Here is a 16235-nt window from a genome sequence, read left to right as displayed (position 1 = left end):
TCCCTACCTAAATAAATGCTTTCTTTATTTGCTTGTTCATTGATCAAATGACAGAGTACATGGCTCCAGTTTAAATTCAGGGCAGGCATTTATTGTTCATATTACTTGACTGTGACCTTTTTAGGTTTCTTTCCAGAGAACTAGCATGTCTTCTTCAGACATTTAAGTTGAAATCAAGGTTCTGGACTTTTCTCCCAAGAAAACATTGCTTTATTGCTTCTCTCACCTTAATTATAAAAAACAAAATACATGCACTCATCAAAAAATACAAAGAAAGTAAAAAAATAATCTGCAGGCTCACCACGCTAGAGGTCAATATTGCCTGCATTTCCTGAGTATGCATTAGTACTTTTCAATGGTAAAAGCTAAGCATTTAACATTCATTAGTTTATTTAATCCTTAGAACAGTTCTTTAAGGGAGGTATTGTTATTAACCATACTTTGTGGAAGAAGAAACTATGACTTGCCTAAGTTTCTTAAGATTTTATAGCTAATAAATGGCAGAGCAGAAATTCAGACCCAAACCTGTTGAACACCAGAGCGCATGCTTTTAACGTCTTTACACTGTGTTCCCCAAATCTGCATCTGCACATGTGCGTGTACACAGAAACATTAACTGTATCATAGTAATTCTTCTGTTTAGTAGCCTTCTTCTTCACTCAGCAATATGTCTTGAATATTGCTCATACCTAAATACCTAGAGGTTTGTTGCCATTGTTAATGACGTCATAGTTTCCCGTTGTAGAGATGTGCCATAATTGAACCACTCCCTTATTGATGAGCATTTAAGTGCTTAGAGATGGTGTTGTGACAAACACAAACATGTATTACATTGTTGCATGTGTACTCATTATATATCACTCAATTATGTCCTTAAAATAATTCCAAGAAATGGAATTGCTGTTTCAAGGGAGAATTTACATGTAGAGTTTTGGCATTGATTGCCCCACTGCCCTCAAGTATGTTGTGCCAATTTGAGATACTGTGGCTCTTAGATGTTCTGTAAGGAACATTTTGAAAGTTTTTAGACAGTTCACACAACTGTTTGGCTTACAAAAAAGATGACCTTATGTTTATAAATAAGGCCTGTAGTAACAGAATATATATATATATATATATATACACACACACACACACACACACATACATACATATATATACACACATATCTTTTTAATATTTTTTATACACACACCCACACCCACACACATACACACACATCTTTTTTTTGTGTGTAATGGAGTCTTGCTCTGCTGCCCAGGCTGGAGTGCAGTGGCATGATCTTGGCTCATGCAGCCTCTACCTCCCAGGTTCAAGGGACTCTCCTGCCTCAGCCTCCCGAGTAGCTGGGATTATGGGCGTCCACCACTATGCCCAACTAATTTTTTGTATTTTTAGTAGAGACAGGGTTTCACCATGTTGGCCAGGCTGGTCTTGAACGCCTGACCTTGTGATTTGCACGCCTCAGCCTCCCAAAGTGCTGCGATTACAGGTGTGAACCACTGCACCTGGCCAACCAGAATATATTTTGTTAGTTTCTTATTTGACGGCTTTGCTCTAAATGCTTTTTAGAGCTGATGCTTTATGACTTGCTACATTTATATTAGAAAATTAAAATTTCCATTGCTGTGGACCTAATAGAAGCTCTTTTATGAAGCTTCATCATAAATTTGGGACAAGTAGGTCCCCAATTTAGGGACCTACTAGGTCCTCTCATGTATCAATTAAAACATTTTTATTGTCTTATATTCATGATGGTCAGCACAAATAGATAGATAAAATGGGAAAAATTAGTAACTCCTGTATATTTGTTTAATTTCACAAAGCCTTTCCATCTCTCCCTTTCTCCTTGATTTTATTTTATTTTTTGGCTAAGTAATATATTTACATGATTCAAAACTCAAGAGGTATAAAAGGGTATACACACTTGGGGAGGCTGAGGTGGACAGATCACTTGAGGCCAGTAGTTGAAGACCAGCCTTGCCATGGCGAAACCCCCTCTCTACTAAAATTAGCAGGACATGGTGGTGGACGTCTGTCATCCCAGCTACTCGGGAGGCTGAGGCACAAGAATCGCTTGAATGGGAGGCAGAGGTTGCAGTGAGCTGAGATTGCGCCACAGCACTCCAGCCTGGGCATCAGAGTGAAACTTGGTCTCAAAAGAACAAAAGGGTATACACTGAAAAGTTTCTCTTCTATTTTTGGCCCTCATCCACCCATCTCTTTTAGGGGAAAGCCAGTGTGGTTATCTGGTAATTGTTACATGGTTCTTGTGAATTCTTTCAGACATATTTTATGCACATATAAGCAAATGTGGAACCGTTTCCTCAATAGTATAACCATTTCCTCAATAGTATAAAATGTCCTTTTAAAAATTCTGTGTAGCAGTGGTGTTATTTTTCAACCCAAGATGGATAATCTTGTTTTAAAAAGTGTATAACTCCCGGCCGGGCGTGGTGGCTCACGCCTGTAATCCAAGCACTTTGGAGGCCAAGGCGGGCGGATCACCTGAGGTTGGGAGTTGATGACCAGCCTGACCACCATGGTCAAACCCATCTTAAAAAAAAATAATAATAATTAAAAAAAAAAAGTGTGTAACTCCCATTGTGAAACTGGCCATTGTAGGAAGTAGAGACCTAGAATTGGACTTGCTTTCCTGGTGTGGTTCAGGGATTGCAAACTTGGAGGCCTGCTACTTCAAAAACAATTAGAATCACTGTAAAAGGGAGGAGTGTTGATGGTGATGAGGTGGATACAAACAGCTGCTTCCCCTGAGAGAAGCCTGTCCAGGGAATTGGTTTAGGCTGGTGAGCAGGGAGTCGCTTTTATCTTGCTCGAGCGTTGCAGCGCTTTTCTGATGGCTCATGTGATCTTTCACTCGGGCTGCAGTCAGATACTCTGAGTATTTGAACCCTGGGTCAGGCAGTTGGCAGGTGGTTGCCTGATCTGATCTTAGAGGACATTGCTTTGGAATGCATTGATTAGGGGTGCATTAGTATGCACTCTGTGTGCCCATAGATTGTACCTCCTTGCAGGGTTGTTCCTGGGGAATTGCCAGACCTTTATTTTTTCCCATTTGGAGATACCATATACTTATTAAAGAGAATTTGGAAAATACAGAAATGTTGAAAGAGCAGGGAAAATCACCTGTACTATTATTCAAGGTTGACCGCTATTGCTGTTTTTACGTGTGTCTTTTTTTGGAAAATGGTGATTGCATGCAATGATTCAGTGTTGTAAACTGCTTTTTCATTTATGATAAGCATTTTCTATGTCATTACAGAGCCTTGGGAGATGGCATTTTAGAAGATGGGCTAGTATGTCAGGGCTTTCCTAATCAAATCATACATACGTGAATTTGGTCATAGACAGAGATGTCTACAAGAGCCAGGCAGGAAGTATAAATGAGCAAAGCATGCTGGATGTGAAACAGGAGAGACTGGTGTTGGAGAGGATTCCTCTTGCTACCACTTGGGGTTCAGGTCAAGGACTATTAGATATTCCCATGTTTCCAGATAAGTGGAAATTTTGTTTTTAATATAAAATTGTTGTTTATTTTTGAATTAGAAAAAAATCAGGCCTGCTGCAGTGGCTCACACCAGTAATCCCAGCGCTTAGGGAGTCCAGGGCAAGTAGATCATTTGAGGCCAGGAGTTCAAGACCAGCCTGGCCAACGTGGCAAAAACCCAGCTCTACAAACAAATACAAAAATGAGTTGTGCAATCCCAGCTACTCAGGAGGCTGAGGCAGAAATCGCCTGGGAGGCAGAGGTTGCAGTGAGCTGAGATTCCACCACTGCACTCCAGCCTGGGTGACAGAGCAATACTGTATCTCAAAAAGCAAACAGAAATTCAGAGAATAATATAATAAATAGAATTAACAAAGTAAGAGAAATGTTAGCGTTTTCTCTTACAAGGTTGAAACTTTCCTCTGTTTTTGTTTTTTAAGAGAAAGGATAAAATATTACAGATAAAGTTGAAATATCCTTCCCTTCTCTAGTCCCATTACCCACACTTCCCATTGCCCAGTTTGGACAGCTACTTTTATAAATTGTTGTATGTCCTTCTATCCCATTTCTTGCTTTCTTTCTTTTTTTTTCAGAGACAGGGTCTCTCTCCGGAGTGCAATCGTGCAGTCATGACTCACTGTAACCTCCACCTCCTGCGCTCAAGTGATCCTTCCACCTTTTTACAGAGTAGCTATAGGTGGTAGGCCACCACATCAGGCTAATTTTCATTTTTTGTAGAAATAGGTTCCTGCTCTGTTGCCCTGGATGGCCTCAAACTTCTGGACACAAGTGATTCTCCTACCCCAGCCTCCCAAAGTGCTGCAATTACAGAGGTGTGAGCCACTGCACCCGTCCTATGCCACTTTTTAAAACTTACACATACATAAATGCAAATCCGTGAGTACCATATTGTTTTGTAAATTCTAATCATAACTATTACTCTGCAGCTTTGTTTCTCACTCAGCCTATTTATTTACCCATGTTAAATACGTAACCCTAATTCAGAGATTGGCAAACATTTTCTGTAAAAGACCAGACAGTAAATATTTTAGTATCGTAGTCCATAATGTCTTTATTGCAACTACTCAACTCTATTCAACTCTATAGTTGATGCAGCAATAGATAATATGTAAACTAAAGGATACTGCTGTTCTAATAAAACTTTGTTTACAAAAACAGGCTCTGGGCCAGATTCATATTATAGACTGTAATTTGCTAACCTCTGCTCTAATTTATTCCTTATTACTGATAACTACTGAATGGTATATTGTCTTTTTTTTTTTTTTTTTTTAAGACAGAATCTCGCTCTGTCACCCAGGCTGTAGTGCAATGGGGCGATCTCAGCTCACTACAACCTCTGACTCTTGGGCTCAAGCGATTCTCGTGCCTCAGCTTCCTGAATAGCTGGGATTACAGGTGCATCCCACCATGTCTGGCTAATTTTTGTATTTCTTAGTAGAGACAGGGTTTTGCCATGTTAGCCAGGGTAGTTTCAAACTCCTGACTTCAGGTGGTCTGCCTGCCCCAGCCTCCCAAAGTGCTGGGATTATAGGCATGAGCCCCCGCGCCCAGCCATATTATCTGTAATAGGACTATACCATGAATATACCATATATTATTTTTCAGTTCTCCTATAAATGGATGTCTGGATTGTTTCTAGATTTTTTGTTTGTTTTTTGGGACAGGGTTTTCCTCTGTCACTAAGACTGGAGTGCAGTGGTATGATCACAGCTCACTGGAGTCTTAAACTCCTGGGCTTAAGCAATCCTTCTGACTCAGCCACCCAAGATGCTGGGACTACAGGCATGTGCCATCACACCAGGCTAAGTTTTTAATTTTCTGTAGTGATGAGATCTCCTTATGTTCCCAGGCCGGTGTCCAACTCCTGGGCTGAGGTGATCCTCCTGCCTCGGCCTCCCAAAGTACTGGGGTTGTAGGTGAGAGCCACCACACCTGGCCTGTTTTGTTTACAGATAGTGTCTGCCTCTGTCACCCAGGCTGGAGTGCAATAGTGCTTTTATAGCTCACTGCAACCTCCAACTCCTGGACTCAAGGTGTCCTACTGCCTGAGCCTCCCAAGAAGCTGGGACTACAGGTATGTGCTACCACACCCAGCTATATTTTTTAAATTTTTTGTAGAGATAGGGGTCTCACTATGTTCCCCAGGCTGTTCTTGAACTCCTGGTCACAAGGAATCCTCCCACCTCGGCTTCGCAAAGTGGTGCGATTACAGGTGTGAGCCACTGCACCCAGCCTGTTTTCCAGTGTTTCTATTATGATAACCATGCTGCAGGAAGCATCTTGTCCATGTTGGTTTTATTTATTTATGAGGTGTACTTTTGCTTTTGTGGCCCAGGCTGGAATGCAGTGCCTCAATCTCAGCTAACGGCAGCCCCTGCCTCCTGGGTTCAAGCAATTGTCATGCCTCAGCATCTCGAGTAGCTGGGATTACAGGTGCCTGCCACCATACCTGGCTAATTTTTGTATTTTTATTAGAGACGGAGTTTCACCATGTTAGCCTGGCTAGTCTCGAACTCTTAACCTTAGGTGATCCACCTGCCTCAGCCTCGAAAAGTACTGGGATTACAGGTGTGAGCCACCACACCTGGCTCATGTTGTTTTAAATACCAAGTAGGCCAAATAAAATGTTTCAGATAGAGAATATAACCAGTTTGTGACCTCTCTCTTACGGTTTCCCTAGGAAGCCAATAGTTACTGAGAATCCAATCCACACCTAGTTCTGGACTTTGAGGTGAGACTCCATGACAGCTAGCAAGGTGAGGATGCATGAAGCCAAACACAAAAGAGTTGGAGAATGGTCTGGAAGAGTGTGGTGGCCGTGACAAATGTGCATCTGATTTCCTCAGCAGATAAAAGAGATGAGGTTGGGGAAAGACTCCATTTTTCATGTTCAATAACCATTCAAACAGTGGGTGTTAACACTGAATGACAAGTTGTAGCAAAAAAGGTCTTCAGGGTGAAGGCGATGAGCTGCTGATCTGTGCTTGCTTCTTTCCTGGCAATTCTTTGAGTTCCTTTAAAGATTTATCACTCTGTAATTAGACCCACTGGAAGAATAACAAAGGTAATAAAGGAAGAGTATCAGGGCATCTTTCCAAGAAAACTCTCTCCTTTGAGGAAGACCCAGAATAAGATTTTAAGCCTTGGTGGCAGGAAATTAACTTATTCCATTTTCCTTAAAGAATATGTCAGTAATACATGACTAGTTGAGTCTAGCTGGGTGAGTTCAGAAAAGAAATGGTGTTCTGTGTTCAGAGTTGAGGAGATTTAATTAAGGGGACTCATGCTTTGGGAATTCTTCCATTTTAAAGATTTTTAAGATTAATGTAGGTCATTATCATTCCTTTGTTTCTGTCATTTTGGAGAGCTCAAAAAATGTACGGAGCTATTACAAAGCAGCCGAACCTCAAGGTCAGCTTGCTGCAGGCTTGCTTGCTTTCTTTTCTTTCTTTCACAGGCTTGGAGCCCCGTTGTTTTGATAGGTAAAAGTTGGACCGCTCCGCCTTCTCAAAAGTCTGTAATGCAGAAGGATCAGTCCTCTGCACTGACCTGTCTCCCTGCCCCACCCTGCTATTCCGTTTCTCTTACTCTTTCAGGTCTAGGATCTTGTCTGGCAGGCTTGTGCACTGCAGCAGAGGTCTTCCCAGAGGAGGCTCAGGGACTGGGATTTTCCCTTTGCACCTAGATCAGCTCTGGCAGGCCTCTGTTGAAATGCAGGGAGAGACAGGCCGTAGCTCAAGAGCCATTCTCCTGAAATGACGCAGTAAACTGGCCATTCTAACACATGGCTCTTTCTTCCTAACTGGCAAAATTCTAATAGCATCTAGAAGAAGCTTGTCTAACCCATGACCTGGGACAGCTTTGAATGTGGCCGAACACAAATTCGTAAACTTTCTTTAAACAAGAGATTTTTTTTTTAGCTCATTAACTAGTGTTAGTGTTAGTGTATTTTATGTGTGGCTCAAGACAATTCTTCTTCCAGTATGGCCCAGGGAAGCCAAAAGATTGGATACTCCGAACTAGAAGATAATGAATACATTCCTGAAGGGCCTCCTTTTGCATAGTTTTCTTTACATGGCTTGAGATTTAGTTCTTATTGAACATCAATTAGGTATTTAGATCTCAATTTAGGATAATTGTTACAGATTGAACAATAGAAATGTGATTTTAGGCTGGGCCTGGTGGCTCATGCCTGTAATGCCAGCACTTTGGGAGGCTGAGGAGGGTGGATTGCCCGAGGTCAGGAGTTCGAGACCAGCCTGGCCATCATGGTGAAACTCACCGCCCCCCATCTGTACTAAAAATGCAAGAATTAGCTGGGTGTAGTGGCAAGCGCCTGTAATCCCAGCTACTTGGGAGGCTCAGTTAGGAGAATTGCTTCAACCTGGGAGACAGAGGTTGCAGTAAGCCAAGATCTCACCTGGGTAACAGAGCGAGATTCCATTCAAAAAAAAAGAAACGTCATTTTAGGCTGGGTATAGTGGCTCACACCGGTAATTCCAGTACTTTGGGAGCACAAGGCGGGCAGATCATCTGAGGCCAGAAGTTTGAGACCAGCCTGGCCAACATAGTGAAACCCCCTCTTTACTAAAAATACAAAAATTAGCCTGGCATGGTGGCAGGCACCTGTAATCCCAGCTACTTGGGAGGCTGAGGCGGGAGAATCACTTAGACCCGGGAGGCAGAGGTTGCAGTGAGCTGAGATTGCAGCATTGCACTCCAGCCTTGGTGACAAGTGCAAAACTCAGTCTCTGAAAAAGAAAGAAAGAAAGAAAGAAATTTTATTCTAGTGATGTTTAATGCATAAAATTAGGACTCATCCTTAATCTCTGGAATGACCCCTTGACAATGGTTTTGGATGAATCTGTATTGTTATTTTAATCCAGCTTTATATTAGTTTACAAAGTATTTCCATAGACCCAGCTACTTGGGAGGCCAAGGTGGCAGAATATTGCTTCAGCCTGGGAGGTCAAGGCTGCAGTGAGCTATCATCATGCCACTGCACTTCAGCCTAGGTGACAAAGTGAGACTGTCTTTTAAAAAGAAAAAAAAAAAAAATCCCTGCACTGAGATTTTTCGGAGTTTTGGGTCTTCATATATACCGGTAAAGTACTCTGACCTGGTTACTACCTACCCCCACTCAAAGGACCCATTTAATCCTTTCTTCTGCTCCTTGAGTTTCCAAGCACCAAATGAAATTCTCTCTTTTTTTTTGCTTTTACTTTATAAAATTTTAACACCTCCCTTCTTTTTTTTTTTTTTTTTTTGAGTTGGAGTCTTGCTCTGTCACCCAAGCTAGAGTGCAATAAAATGATCTCAGCTCACTGCAGCCTCTGTCTCCAAGGTTCAAACAATTCTCCTGCCTCAGCCTCCCAAGTAGCTGGAATTACGTGCCACCACGCCTGGCTAAATTTTTGTATTTTTTTTTAGTAGAGATGGGGTTTCACCATGTTGGCCAGGCTGGTCTCTAACTCCTGACCTCAGGTGATCCACTGGCCTTGGCCTCTCAAAGTGCTGGGATTACAGGTGTGAGCCACCACACCTGGCTCGATTTTCTTATTTGCATTCTAATTCTATTAAATTTATTGATTGATTTTGTATTTTTAGTAGACCCTGGTGGCAGGCGCCTGTAATCCCAGCTACTTGGGAGGCTGAGGCAGGAAATTTGCTTGAATTTGGGAGGCGGAGGTTGCAGTGAGCTGAGATCACTCCATTGCACTCCAGCCTGGGCGATAAGAGCAAGATTCCATCTTAAAAAAAAAAAAATTATTGATTGAATGAGTGCTTTTTATGTAATGTATTATACCACATCCTTATTTATTTGCACACATTTTGCACAAGCCAGTTTTTATTGATGACTGTGGGATTGAAAAGTATCATCAGCACAAGCTAGGAAATTCAAACACTATGAACGAGTATGCAGTGAAAAGTTTTTCCTCTTTCTCTAGGCTTCTGAGTCTCCTAGGCCCACAGTTCCCCTGCTAAGGTTACTACCTTTAGACGTATATTTCTAACAATATTGTATTCATATCAAGCATCTAGCATGCATATATCCCCCCCTTTTTTTTTCTCTGAAATCTGGGTAGATATCCCCCCTTTTGTATGTAATGTTTGTTTTTTAAATAGAGTTTCTTTTTAGAGCAGTTTTAGGTTCACAGCAAAATTAAGGAGAAGGTAGACAGATTTCCCATATACCTCTGCCACCACACATGCAGAGCCTCCCCCATTATGGACATCTCCTACCAGAGTTGTACGTTTGTTACAAGTAACAGACCTACATTGACACATTATCACCCAAGTGTGTAATTTGTATTAAGGCTTATTCTTGGTGTTATAGCTTGCAATTTTCATACCATGTAAACTATACTGTACACACTATCTCCTACTTTTTTTCACTTAACAACATATCTCAGTATAGGATTACATTTAGATTTTGATTACTACATTCTTTTTTTTATTTAATGTATATATATGATCTTTTTTTTTTTAAGAGACGGGGGGTGCCAGGCACAGTGGCTCAAGCCCGTAATCCCAGCACTTTGGGAGGCTGAGGTGGGTGGATCACGAGGTCAAGAGATCAAGACCATCCTGGCCAACATGGTGAAACCCCGTCTCTACTAAAAGTACAAAAAAATTAGCCGGGTGTGGTGGCGTGCGCCTGTAGTCCTAGCTACCCCAGAGGCTGAGGCAGGAGAATTGCTTGAACTCGGGAGGCAGAGGTTGCAGTGAGCCGAGATCAGGCCACTGCACTCCAGCCTAGTGCCTGGCCACAGAGCAAGACTCTGTCTCCAAAAAAAAGAAGAGGTTTCACTATGTTGCCCAGGCTGGAGTGCAGTGGCTATTCACAGGTGCAATCCCGCTACTGATCAGCTCGGGAGTTCTGACTTGCTCCGTTTCTGACCTGGGCCAGTTCACCCCTCCTTAGGCACCACATTCTTTTTAATAACTGCATAGGATTCCACATATATTAAATATATTTAATTTAATCAGTCTTCTCTTGATGGGAATCAGGGTTGCCCACAATCTGTTGCTACCGCAACAGATATCCTTGTATATATGTCATTGTTTAAGATATGTATCTTCAGGATAAATTCTTAGAAATACAATTGCTAGATCAAAAGTTATATACATTCTAAATATTGATAGATAGTTCCAAATTGCTCTACCCAGAGGTTGGGGTAGTTCAACAGGTTATAGAAGCTCAACAGAATATAAGACTTGATTTCATTCTGTTGTGTAAGATGGAGTGCAGTGACACAATCATAGCTCACTGCAGCCTTGAACCCCTGGGCTCAAGCAATCCTTCTGCCTCAGCTTCCTGATTAGCTAGGAGTACAGGCACACATTACCACCCCTGGCTAATTTTTTTTTTTTTTTTTACTTTATTTATTTTGAAACAGAGTCTTGCTCTGTTGTCCAGGCTGGAGTACAGTGGTACAGTCTTGGCTCTCTGCAACTGCTGCCTCCCAGGCTCAAGCGATTCTTGTGTGTGCCTCAGCCTCCCAAATACCTGGGATTACAGGCACCTGCCCCCACGCCCAGCTAATTTTTGTATTTTTTGTAGAGATAGGGTTTAACCACATTGGCCAGGCTGGTCTCAAACTCCTGGCCACAAGTGATCCGTCCACCTTGTCCTCCCAAAGTGCTGGAATTACAGGTGTAAGCAACCGAGGCTGGTCATTATTTTTATTTTATTTATTTTTGAGATAGCATCTCAGTCTGTCATCCAGGCTGAAGTGCAGTGGTGTGATCACAGCTGACTCTACCCTCAACCTCCTGGGCTGAAGTGCAGTGGTGTGATCACAGCTGACTCTACCCTCAACCTCCTGGGCTGAAGTGCAGTGGTGTGATCACAGCTGACTATACCCTCAACCTCCTGGGCTGAAGCAGTCCTCCCATCTCAGCTTTTCAAGTAGCTAAGGCATGAACCAATGTGCCCGGCTAATTGACTTTTTTTTTTTTTGATAGAGATTGGGGCTCACTATGTTGCCCAGGCTAGTCTCAACCTGTACTCAAGTGATCTTCTGACTTCATCCTCCCAAAATGCTGGGATTACAGATGTGAGCTACTGCATACAGCCTAATTAAAAAAATTTTTGGATACAGAGTCTTACTTAGTTACCCAGGCTGGTCTCAAACTCCTGGCCTCAGCAAACTCCTGCCTCGACCTCCCAGAGTAAGACCCAGACTTTTAAAAGATTTCAGCTGCCTCAGCCTATAGCATAAGATCAAATATTGATTGAGAAGAGGATGGGCTAGAGTCCGCAGTGGCCTGTACCCATACCCTTCCGTACTGGTGGAATACAGTTTTTTATTTTTACCACTGAAGCTGGTTAATTCCTGTGAGGAAATATGCAATGTAGTAATGTTACCAGATATTGCTGTCAGGTTACCAAGGTGAAGATTATTTAGGTGTGTTAGCTTCTGTCAGGCAGCCCCCAATAACAACAATACTGTGCTTATTTACTTTTGCTTTTTTTCTAGGTCCTTAGCATTCTGATACATTTTGAATTGACACCTCTCAAGATTGACTGGGTCAGAGTTCATCATGTCAAAGTTGAAAAGCTCAGAGTCGGTCAGGGTGGTGGTTCGCTGTCGGCCCATGAATGGCAAGGAAAAGGCTGCTTCATATGACAAAGTGGTGGATGTGGATGTTAAACTGGGGCAGGTGTCTGTGAAGAACCCCAAAGGGACGGCCCATGAAATGCCCAAGACCTTCACCTTTGACGCAGTCTATGACTGGAATGCCAAGCAGTTTGAACTGTACGATGAGACATTCCGACCGCTTGTTGACTCCGTCCTGCAAGGTTTCAATGGAACCATTTTTGCCTATGGACAAACTGGGACGGGAAAGACCTACACAATGGAAGGAATCCGTGGTGACCCGGAAAAACGAGGAGTCATTCCCAACTCATTTGACCACATCTTCACCCACATCTCTCGATCCCAGAATCAACAGTACCTGGTCAGGGCTTCTTACTTAGAGATCTACCAGGAGGAGATCCGAGATCTGCTCTCAAAGGATCAGACCAAAAGGCTTGAGCTCAAAGAGAGGCCTGACACAGGAGTGTATGTGAAAGACCTGTCTTCCTTTGTCACCAAGAGTGTGAAGGAGATAGAGCACGTGATGAATGTGGGGAACCAGAACCGTTCTGTCGGTGCTACCAACATGAACGAGCACAGCTCACGTTCCCATGCAATTTTCGTTATCACTATTGAGTGCAGTGAGGTGGGCCTCGATGGTGAAAACCACATCCGTGTAGGGAAATTGAACCTTGTAGATCTTGCTGGCAGCGAACGGCAAGCCAAGACTGGCGCACAAGGGGAAAGATTAAAAGAAGCTACCAAGATCAACCTCTCCCTTTCCGCTTTGGGTAACGTCATCTCTGCTCTGGTGGACGGCAAAAGCACTCACATTCCATATCGGGACTCAAAGCTTACCAGGCTCCTCCAAGATTCCCTTGGTGGCAATGCTAAGACTGTGATGGTGGCCAATGTGGGGCCTGCCTCTTACAATGTAGAAGAGACTCTGACCACTCTGCGATATGCCAACCGTGCCAAAAACATTAAGAACAAACCAAGGGTCAATGAGGACCCCAAGGATGCCCTCCTTCGAGAATTCCAGGAAGAAATTGCTCGGCTCAAGGCCCAGCTGGAAAAACGGTCCATAGGCAGGAGGAGGAGGCGAGAGAAGCGGAGGGAAGGTGGTGGCAGTGGTGGGGGTGGGGAAGAGGAGGAGGAGGAGGGAGAAGAGGGTGAGGAGGAAGGGGATGATAAGGATGATTACTGGCGGGAACAGCAAGAAAAACTGGAGATTGAGAAACGGGCCATTGTAGAGGATCACAGCTTGGTTGCAGAGGAGAAGATGAGGCTACTGAAGGAGAAGGAGAAGAAGATGGAGGACCTGCGGCGGGAGAAGGATGCTGCCGAGATGCTGGGCGCCAAGATCAAGGTACCACAGTCATACCCTTCCTTAGGCCCTTGATATCCAGTACTCAATAAACGTCTGTTTAATTGACATGAATATGATTTTTTCCCATTTACAAAAATGAAAATGGAATTAATAATGAGACTGTTACATATGCACATAGTGTAAAGAACAGCAATGAAAGTAACACCCATGTACCCCCCACCCAGTGTAAGAAATAGAACAACATCCTTTTTTTATTTTTGAGATGGATTTTCATTCTTGTCACCCAGGCTGGCGTACAATGGTGTGATCTCGGCTCACTGCAACGTCCGCCTCCTGGGTTCAAGTGATTCTCCTGCCTCAGCCTCCCAAGTACCTAGGATTACAGGTGCCCGCAACCACACTGGGTTAATTTTTGCATTTTTGGTAGAGCCAGGGTTTCACCTTGTTGGCCTGGCTGGTCTCAAACTCCTGACCTCAGGTAATCTGTCTGTCTCGGCATCCCCAATGCTGGGATCACAGACATGAGCCTCTATGTCTGGCTTTTTTTTTTTTTTCTTTTTTCTTTCTTGCTTTTTTTTCTTTTTGGAAACAGAGTCTTACTCTGTCAACCAGGCTGGAGTGCAGTGGCCCAATCACTGCAGCCTCAACCTCCCAAGCTCAAACCCTCATCCTCCTACCTCAGCCTCCCAAGTAGCTAGGACTATAGGCATGCAACTTCGCCTGGCTAAATTTTTAAAATTTTTTGTAGAGACACAGTCTCACTATGTTGTCCAGGCTCTTCGCGAACTCCTGGGCTCAACTGATTCAATGATTTTCCCATCTCAGCCTCCCAAAGTGCTGGGATTCCAGGCCAGAGCCACCGAACCCAGCTGACACGCATATTTTTAGTAGCTCATTGTGTTCCTCTTCCCCAGAGAGAACCATCATCCTGAGTTCAGTGGTTGTTGTTTCCTTGTTTTTTTCTTATAGTTTTAGCTTGTACACATATATCTCTAAAGAAAACATGGTTTCGTTTCACATAATTTTTTGCTTTTATATAAATGGAATCCCACTCATGCCATTTGCTTTTATTTGTGCAACATTATGTTCATGAGATTTATCCACGTTGATGCCTGAAGCTGCGGTTCATTCATTATTACTGTTACAAGGATTCCATGGTATTCCATCCTCCTGATATACGGGTTTCCAGTTCCTGCTGTGAATGCTCTTGTGCTTGGCTTCAGGAGACATGGACGTGCATGATTGTCTTGTCTGGCACTGTTAGGTCTTAGGGTATTTGCAGCTTCAACTTCTCTAGACAAGGACAAGTTTTCTCAAGTGGTTGTGCAGATTGAAGCATCTACCAGCAGGATATGAGTTCTGGCTGCCCCTCATCCTTCCCAGCACTTGTGATGATCAGACTAATGTTTGCATGTAGAATAGCCTCTCAGTGCAGTTTCAGTATGCAGTACCCTGATCACACAAGATACAGAACACTTCCATCCCCCCAAAAATGTCCTCACGCTACTTTCTTGTCGTCAGCCTCCTCTCCCAACCCCTGGGTGCTAATATATTTCCTTACATCGACTCCATTTTCCACCCAATGGCTATTAGCATTCGCGAGTGTGTAGGCTACCATTGTTTTGAGTCTTCTTTCTGGTGGCAATGCACTGTGCCTGCAGGTGCCTGGACTCTGGGCTCCACTGGGCTTTAATGGCAGAGGAGAGTGCAAAGGGAGACTTGGAGGTCTGAGGATGGCCGCAGGCCAACCGCAAGCCAGAATTCCTTGGAAGTGTTGAGTTCTGTTTTATTGAATTCATGTCAACTTTGATTTCTATCCTAAAACGTCTCCGTATTTACAGATTTTAAAGTTATAAGTTCTCTTTGCCTCCCTCCTACCCCCACTATATGAAGCTGTAGTGTTTTCTGTCATCAGTGGCTTCATTAGTGGCCCTTTCACAGAGCTGGGTGCTATTGTACTTCAGAGGCAGGGTTCTTAAAACCTTGGAAGTCCCTTCCAGGACTTTTAAGACCTAATGTGAAATGCAGTCATATACAACACAGTTAGGAGATAACTTTGTTCCAGGGAGGGGCTCTGAGACGCCATTATGTCAAAGCCTCCTCACTGCTGCACTTGCACTGTGTGAGTGGCTGTACCCATATTTTGTTCTGTTTTGTTTTGTTTTGAGGTAGGGTTTCACTCTGTCACCCAGGTTGGAGTGCAGTGGTGCAGTCTTGGCTCACTGCAGCCTTGACCTCCCAGGCTCAAGCAATCTTTCTACCTCAGCCTCTGAGTATCTAGGACTATAGGCCCACACCACCATGTCCAGCTAATTTTGTTTTTTTGTAGAGACAAAGGCTCACTGTGTTGCCCAGGCTGGTCTTGAACTTCTGGACTCAAGCAGCCCTCCACCTTAGTCTCCCAAAGTGCCAGGGCTGCAGGTGTGAGCCTCTAACTCATATGGCAACACAGAACTAGACCCTGTCTTTAAAAAACTTTTTAAAGTCCCACAAAGTCTGAATTCTGTCCCGCCAGTGTGCCTCTCCCATTAATGACTGTCTTTTCCTCATGATGGCATCTGGGGCCATATGGTTAAAGCCTGCTTGCTTGTCTGTTGCTCAGTGGATTGTGAGCTTTATGATTCACGTTCACATTGCATCTCTAGGACATAACATAAAGGAGCTGCTTAATATGTTCTAAGCGGGGTTAATACTTTGTAGAAACCAGCAAAAGATTTTTTTGTTAAAGCTGAAATTCATGTGTCTGGAGAAGCTGTATTTTCAGTGTTACCAAGAAGCCTCTAGTGAAGCTGCC

At 43.4% G+C, this 16235-nt stretch overlaps 1 protein-coding gene across 1 annotated transcript in view; it reads left to right on the top strand.

The window, feature by feature from the left end:
- KIF3B (kinesin family member 3B) overlaps positions 1 to 16235 on the top strand; it is a 53244-nt gene that overhangs the window by 16934 nt on the left and 20075 nt on the right. Inside the window, exon 2 of the mRNA XM_032295276.1 lies at positions 12013 to 13480. Coding sequence (XP_032151167.1) covers positions 12077 to 13480 — 1404 coding nt within the window. The 5' untranslated portion in view covers positions 12013 to 12076. The remainder of the gene's footprint in view (positions 1 to 12012; positions 13481 to 16235) is intronic.

Source organism: Sapajus apella, unplaced genomic scaffold (assembly GCF_009761245.1).
Source record: "Sapajus apella isolate SASKATOON/1434 unplaced genomic scaffold, GSC_monkey_1.0 scaffold33, whole genome shotgun sequence".
NCBI classification, from domain to species: domain Eukaryota; kingdom Metazoa; phylum Chordata; class Mammalia; order Primates; family Cebidae; genus Sapajus; species Sapajus apella.
This window is presented reverse-complemented; position numbering and strand designations above follow the sequence as displayed.